The sequence below is a fragment of the Trachurus japonicus genome, chromosome 22 (assembly GCF_045865225.1).
Source record: "Trachurus japonicus isolate A0001 chromosome 22, Traja_1.0".
NCBI classification, from domain to species: Eukaryota; Metazoa; Chordata; class Actinopteri; order Carangiformes; family Carangidae; genus Trachurus; species Trachurus japonicus.
The window spans coordinates 14,184,876-14,192,738 of record NC_140928.1 but is presented as its reverse complement, the minus strand read 5'-3'; the positions used below and the strand labels follow the sequence as shown (position 1 = coordinate 14,192,738).

At 42.4% G+C, this 7,863-nt stretch overlaps 1 protein-coding gene across 2 annotated transcripts in view; it reads left to right on the top strand.

Moving 5' to 3' along the window:
* rps6ka1 (ribosomal protein S6 kinase a, polypeptide 1) overlaps positions 1 to 7,863 on the top strand; it is a 50,711-nt gene that overhangs the window by 1,848 nt on the left and 41,000 nt on the right. Inside the window, exon 1 of one of the 2 annotated variants that reach the window (XM_085767470.1) lies at positions 4,802 to 5,537. The exons of the other annotated variant lie outside the window; for it this stretch is intronic. Coding sequence (XP_085623596.1) covers positions 5,475 to 5,537 — 63 coding nt within the window. The 5' untranslated portion in view covers positions 4,802 to 5,474. Of the gene's footprint in view, positions 1 to 4,801; positions 5,538 to 7,863 lie in introns of those variants that run through there. 2 annotated transcript variants of the gene reach the window in all.

Genomic DNA, 7,863 nt, shown 5'->3' with positions numbered 1-7,863 from the left:
TGTAAACCTCCAGATTGGAGCAGCGGGAAAACATTTTAGTCATTGTGATTGTGAATGCTGACTGAATCACTATCGATCCACTGCTGACTCAAGATGTTCTCTGTGAAAGTGTGAGAGGAAAATAACCGAGCTCGATCTGAAGACATCAGTGCACCAGCCTGACAAATCAAAACTAATTTTAGTTAATGGAAAGCCAGTGTATTGTGAACTCCAGGCTTAATGTTGCTTAAAGTGTCCTATGCAACTCAGTGCTTTTAGTATAGCAGTACACTGCAGTTGTTTTATTCTGGTCCTTTGTGTGGGACACATTACTCACAACTTGCTGCTCCTCTTTTTGTGTTCTTGCTTTTAAGCCTAAAAAAAAAACACCCAAAAAATAGTGTGAATCTAAATCTTATTATTGAGTTGTTGTTACAGTGCTATACCAACGGCTTGATGCATTTCTCAGTGAAAATCAATGACGTAATGTTGTGTTACTCTAGCTTGTTTGTGCACTGAACTTGATCACAGAGGTGTGTGGTTTTTATGAAGACCTTGTGCTTGGCCTGCCTCCTTTGCCCTGCCCGAATACCAGAGACACAAATTCAAGCCTCAACATGCTTCTTCCTCTTCTTCTTATCCACGTGACAGCACACCCAATGCAACAGTTGTGTTTATGGAGCCATCTTTAGAAACTGTAAAAGCTAGTGTTTGTGACAAAGAAGAACAAGACAGCACATAACAAAGTGCACAATATTCTACCTTGTATATCTACAGTAAGTCTTTGTCTCTCTCCCCCTCCCTCTCTATTTTTCTTTCATCGATTGAAATGACCCTCTCAGTCCATCTGCAGCCTCAAAGTCCCGTCAGCCATTTCTTTGACAAATGATGATTCCACTGATGTTTGAAATACAATAACGCTATTTGTTCATCATCTCTGTATGGCACAGACCCAGAGTGAAATTTGAATCATTACAATATCATCTTCCCCTGCCATAGTCACTCAGCAGAGACTGGGTAATTACCCTTGCACCACTACTGAGCAGCTAATTAATTTGTTCTGTGCTGCAGCCCCACTGATGGCGTTGATCCCTGCACCGCAGACATGTGCTCATTCGGCTCGGCTAAGCAGGAATTATCATCAAAGGTCTGAGTGTGCGTTTGTTGAAACCTGATCCACCTAGACTGTTAAATATAGAAGTGAAATAGTGATATAAGAGTGTATTAAGGTGAAATTTACTCCATGAAGCACAAGTTGTTTACAGAAATACTATATCCATTAGCCTTTGCTGGCTGTACTGTATTACAGCTATATGTGGTGTTATTACTTTAAAGACCGGGATGCTCTTGTCTTTAAGTGCAGTCAGCTCTTAGTGCCTGTGTTGCCTCAACAAATTAATCCTGTGGATTAACTGAACATTTCACTAGGCATAAATAAACATACTCATAAAACTTTAATCTGCTTTTAGATGCCTTTCAGGTCTGTTTATCTGCATAATGGTGGGAAGGAAAGGAAAAGCAAAACAACAAAGACATATTTAAAGTTTTATGAATTGTAAATTCCACTGTCTGAAGCAAATACCCAGGGGTTTCAACCTATTTATAGCATCAATATCTTTTGTGATGAGACTAAACACTGATTAAATTGTCCTTAAAAGGGTGTCTTTGATTTTTGCAAGAGGAGTCAGGGAGTTGGTAAAAGTAATTTGGAAATTAGTTTTTGTATTTTGAGAGAAGCAAGAGTTTTGAAAAATGTGCTGTAGCAACTGTAGAAGACATTTGCAAAGTGATTCCAAAACACACAGTCAGACATATTTTACTGCTCCATGGGACATCTTAAGATTTGCATTTTGCATTCTGCACCACAGTCACAGTAAAAGTTGACAGAAATGCTGGGATCATGCATTCTGAATTAATTTAGTTTCAACCGATAAATGCAGTAAAGTAAGTAAAGAAATCCTACCGTCATTTCTTTGTACAACATTTGAAAAGTAGCTGCAAATAATAATAAATAAATCATACAAATAAATGAATAAAATGAATACAGAAAGGCAAACAAATGAACAACAAGCTACATGAATGAACATAGATTTCTTTCAATTGTATAAACATATGTCAGTACGACAAAGGTAAATACAAGGTGAAATATAGAAGAACTAAAAGGAAAGCAACAATGCTAAATGAACAGATGAATGTTTAGATGCTGCTTCAGTACCAGCTGCTACTTCACAATTGGAGTATGCATATATTTGCATTTTAATTGCACCGTTTAGTGCTGTGGATACCGTGTGATTCACTGTTTCCTCTTGCACACTTAACATCACTCTCCCTCTCTCCTCCACCTCTCTGCTCTCAGCTCACGGGGTTAAACAACAGTGTCAGGTTTGCATCAGTTTATCTAACATACAGGCCGTCTTCTGGGGGCTGAATCTGACGTCTATTTTGTCACAGCTCGGCTTTAAGTGTCTGTTCGACGGCTCCTTAACCAACGAGGTTCATTTCTGCGTCGACACACCAACAAGGCAGGGTGGAGTCTTGCTTCATTGCACATGCATGTCAAGATGGACTGAGTCATATTACCCATGATGCTTCATTTCTAGCCAGAGGTGGGGGGTAGGGTATCCCTGGAGTCTCTGCCGCTGGATGGGAAACACCTCTGAGTCATCGCTGTCACCTGTGATATCAGCGCAGCTAGCATCATGAATAGAAGAAGAGATTCCCTGCCGTCAGGATTATCAGTGTGTTGCACATCTCAGAGGACACCAACGTGTCAATCAATATCAGTGTACCTTATGCAAGGTTGTTTGTTTTCACAAGAGGCTGTTTCCTTCCAGCCACCAGTGAGCCGCTTTTTACATTGATTTTTAGAAAGCAACACTACCCCATTCCCAGGCCTCTTGACATGGCTTTTCACCCTTCTAGATCATCCTCTTTTTTATTCATTCCTATAAATTGTCTTTACGTAATACACTGTTCACTTTCACCACAGGATCAAACTGAGACTCTGGAATACATCACATCACACAGGAGGAACCATAAACAGTGAATAATGTCTGCCATCAATCCACTGGCCTCCTTGGAGAGGAGGAGAGGACAGAGCAGTTGTCCTGTCCATAATGCACAAGGAAAAATAGATAGGGAGAAATAAAATGAGAGAAGAGAAGAGAAGAGAAGAGAAGAGAAGAGAAGAGAAGAGAAGAGAAGAGAAGAGAAGAGAAGAGAAGAGAAGAGAAATGGCTGCTGGTTGGCTGTGTGGCTGCACTAAATGACAAACACCAATAGAGCATTATGAGGTGCAATGAGTGCTCCCGTAACAGCTGCTGATCCATCATTGAGACAAATCGATGTGTTAATGTGAGCATTGGGATGGCAGTGACTTTGAATATTACACACAATGTGAGCGTGATGGATAGCCCTCCCCCTGGGTGGTACAATCTCACCTTCCGACCACCCTGGGAGGTGGGCTGATATGGATTTGCCAGAAGATAAATCGACTGTACATCGACCCCAAGAGCTTTTGAAGGGAGAAGGAAAAGGCTTTCACTCTCACCATTGACTGTCTTTTTCCTTCCGTGGTGTGTGGAAATGTATAGAGAACAAGGTGCTAACAGACAACAGCATGCATCTGTTGAGTCTGTGTGTGCATGCAGCATGACTAAAAGATGGTCTGTTGGAAATACTGGTGCATGAGCTGCAGGAAAATGCTCTAATAAATGAATATGTCGAGACTGCAGTAAAAATGACATGAATGAATATGACAGTTTTTTTTATTTCCTGGAGTGAGCAGAGAAGGTGTTGCATAGTAACAGTCCTGGATACAAAGTCCAAAAGCCACAGATGTGTCAGGAACACTGATATGCAGCTACACCAGATAGGAAGTGTTTTTCTCCTGCAGATAAAATCAGTGTTTAACCTGCCACAAAGCTCAAACTCAAGCAGCTGCAGGTTGATAAATCAATCAGGCTTTAAACAATGAAACAGCAGCATTTTGCATAATATACAGCAACATCCACCAAATCTCAGGCTCTATTGTATTTCACTAAATTTCAAATGTGTGTCTATGAAATGCCATGCTTGCTTCATCTCAATTTGAATAAAAAAATAAAATGTATCTGATGTATCCACAGCAAGACGGTTTGATGCTCTCCAGTTGCCAATAGTAACCAAAGCTGGCCAAGAGCAAAATCCACTCGGCAGTGAATGAAGCAGGGAAGTGTTGAGGGTGGAGGGGTGTTTTTAATATCACTGAGGATTACAAGGACCATCACAAGAGCATTTGTCAATGAAAAGACTGATGCATCAATGTAATGTCCATACTGAATCAAACAGCACTGGTCACGACCCTCAATTCTAGTCCCTTCTGCTCTTTATATCTATTGTGTAATCTATTATGTAATTCATAAAGCTCAGAGGAAGTTGTGATGTGGATCTGAGAGTCATTCATTCAATAGGAATAGATTTTATTTGAATAAAATGAGGTTCACTGAGTGCATGAAGAGTCAGTTTTTCCCTCTGCAGTCACATCTTTTGTGATCAAAGAGTATACAGGAGTTATGTAACCACGCTGCTCTCATCTGATATATGATTGACAGTCTCCCCGCTGTGATTCTGCTGTGTCTTCCTCTGATGCACCTGCTGCACCACCAGCATAGCTGGAAACACTACAGGCTTCAGTTTGCATTACGTATTTGCAGTTCATCTCTCCCACCGGATGATGGCACGATCAGACCTGGGCGGCACACATGGAAAAAAAAGGGGGCTGGATAAGAGAAAAAAAAAAAATCCTATCGGAGTCTGCCAATTACAGCTCGAGTTGGAGCCTGCTCGTACTACAGAGCCACACTGAGGTCTCTGCGCGCATCACACACATTGCCACTGCTGCTGCTGCTGGGAACCAGGCGGACGGAGCGAAGTCTTCTTCTTTTTCTGCCCGGGAGAAACCACAAGCACACAGGGAGGAAGGCGATCAAGATCTGGCACGGCGTCGATTGCAAAGACAGCACGGACTCTGGCTAATTCCCTTAGGTGGCATTAGTCTCCGGTACAGCCTGGATCAAACATACACACACTTGGGCTCTGCTCTCTTCTCCTTCAACCCGCTTGTCAAGCCCCGAATCCCCGTGTAGCCAGTGCGCATAGCCGGTAGGACGAGAGGGTCTGTTTAGTGTTTGTGTGGTGGGTGTTCATTTTGTTGGATTAACACTTGTAGCAAACAAACACAAGCGACGGTAAACGAGTACATATCAAGGGATTACAATCGCTTGTAGAGCTCTTGGTTGTGCTCGCAGCTGCTGCATGCGTGCGCGTCATCGTGTCTGAGCACAGAGCAAAGTGCCGATAAAATCTGCTGTACCTGGACTTGGGACTCGGAGTGATTGAGAAGCTTTTGTGAGTGAGCTGCACCTGACGGGAAGAAGAACAAGAACAAGAAGAAGCAGAAGGGAAATCTTGGCAGACCACTGAAAGGAGGGAGGCTGTGAGAAAATCCTGCGAAAATGCCTCTTGCACAGATCGCGGAGCCATGGCCCCAAATGGAACTAGTGCAGCTTGAGACAGAGGTAATGAGAGGTTAAATGTGGCGACGCTGTTGATGTTGATGCATTGTCTGAGTGTTTGTTCAGTTCAGCCTGATTCACACGTTCAGGTGGATTTAAAATGTGTATGAGCCAACCTAAGGTGTTCAATCTCCACTTTGGAGAAGAGTGTCAAAGTGACTAAAATGTGAAAAAAAAAACTCAATTGGTTTACTTGAGACTTTTAACAGTACACATAGCTGGGGGAGTATGGACTCCATTAATAATGCACAATGTATGTCATGTGTTTTAACAAGAACATGAAGTTTGCATTTTTAATCAGGGGAAAAACACACAATGAGATGAATAGGCTGTTCATTTTCCAGAGGATATGTTAGTTTGCCACTCACTGCCTCACTGACAGTCATGTGCAGGCCTGTTACAAGCTGTGACTGGCCGTCTAATCCTACAGAGAGAGATGTTTCATCATTTCCCATCATTGGTTTTCAAAGAGCACAAATTAATAAGACTCCACTTCCTCACCCCCACCTCCTCCTTTCCCTCTTCTTTTCCACCGAAGCTCTCAGGCAGGTCCATTTCAAAGCTCAGAACCACAGTGAAACCGCACAGCCCATGAAAACGCAACCAGGCTCATCATCGCTGTCTGTCACTGCTCTCACCTGTCAAGTGGTTTCCAGTGAGCAGCCACTGTCTAAAGGGCTTTTCATGCATGGTACCACAAAGCAGGGTGTGTGTGTGTGTCTGGCTAATGTGGAAAAAAAACTAAGCTATCAGAGCAGCATATTTCAAATTTCACTGTCTTTAAACATCTGTTTATTGATATTCTCGCTAATGCTTTTCAGTTTAACTGCACTTGTGTCACCTGTTTCATCCTAACTGTGCTGAGCAGGAGTGTGTTTCCTCTGCAGAGCTTCACTTAAAGAAGTGCCAGAAGTGTGTGTTACAAAGATTAAGCATTTTTTTCAATTATCTGTTCATAAAATCTCAAAACATGTTAAATTATGGCCAACAAAGAGAGAATAGTGGCTTTAATCTAGTCTAGGCCTTTATTATTCTGATGCTGCATCATTATTCATGATCCCTTCAATTGGCTCTCGAACAGACTGGTTGCTTAGTGAATATGCGTCCATCACACACTACAGTTCTTATGAGCAGACATAGGCTGCACAGAAGCAACCTGTGGCACGTGTAAGATAAGAGCTGCATCAAATTGGCTCTTTTGAATTAGTGTGCCAATTAAGCAGGTGATGCGAGCATGTGATACCCATGTTTTGTGTGCCCGCTCTCGCTGATGAATAGCTGCGTGCACAATATTACAAGGTGTCCTCAATCAGCTCCATTAGAGATTAGTTTGATTATGAATGGGGATCATTTCTCGGCCCGTGATAGCCATCCTGATCTGATTGGACTGGAATAAATGTAGGCGCCAAGAAGAAAAAAGCGCTCTGGAATTAGTTTGCAAAAATATTTAAAATTGAAAAATGGCAAGTTAAGTTAATGAGTCGTGACTCATTAGGCCATGCGATTAATCAGAAGAGAGGGTGCTGCAACTATGGAGGAGGTAGGAGTAATCAGAAATATAATTGTTGCTGCACATAATGAATGAAAAACCTGCATGTGAGGCAGATAGCGGCACTTCAGGTAATTTAGACACGGTGTCATCGTGACATAGTTGGTTCAGCAGACTCTTGTTAGCCGTATTCTGCAGCATTCGAGTTGGCTTAGTAGCATATTACAGCAGAACAGATGGTGGTGCCAAGGCTGTGAAGAGTGTTAAGTTTAACACAGAAAAAACAAACCATCCTTTGCTGTGTGTAATGCTCCCAAGTCTTTGATAAATTCATTCTTGCTAAAAAAATACGGAACCTGCGAGTAAATATCAGCCTATTTGTGATATTAAGAATGACTTTTGTCCCCGTGTATCAGCGCAGACAATTTGATCACACCAGTCACTGCCAGTCAAAGTGGGAGCGGTGCCATTTATCTCTCTCACCAACCTACCAGCCAGCTGCACACTTTGATTCTTACCAGAGAGATAGAGAGAGGGAGAAGGAGAAGGAGAAGGAGAAGGAGAAGGAGAAGGAGAGGGAGAGCTGGCTCAAGGCTCAGACTGATTGAGCATAAAGAGCAAGAGAGAGAGGGGGCCATGCCAGTGAACATGTTGGAAGAGTCAAAAGGGAAGCACACAAGCACTAGGAGTCTATCTAGTCATATGGACAGATGGGACGCACACACTTCATTTTGGCTAATCTGGGGGAAAAATGGCGGATGGAAGGAGAAACAAAAAGAAAACCAACCCTTGTATCATCAAAACACCATCCAACAGTGTCAACACAAGTTTAAACAAATA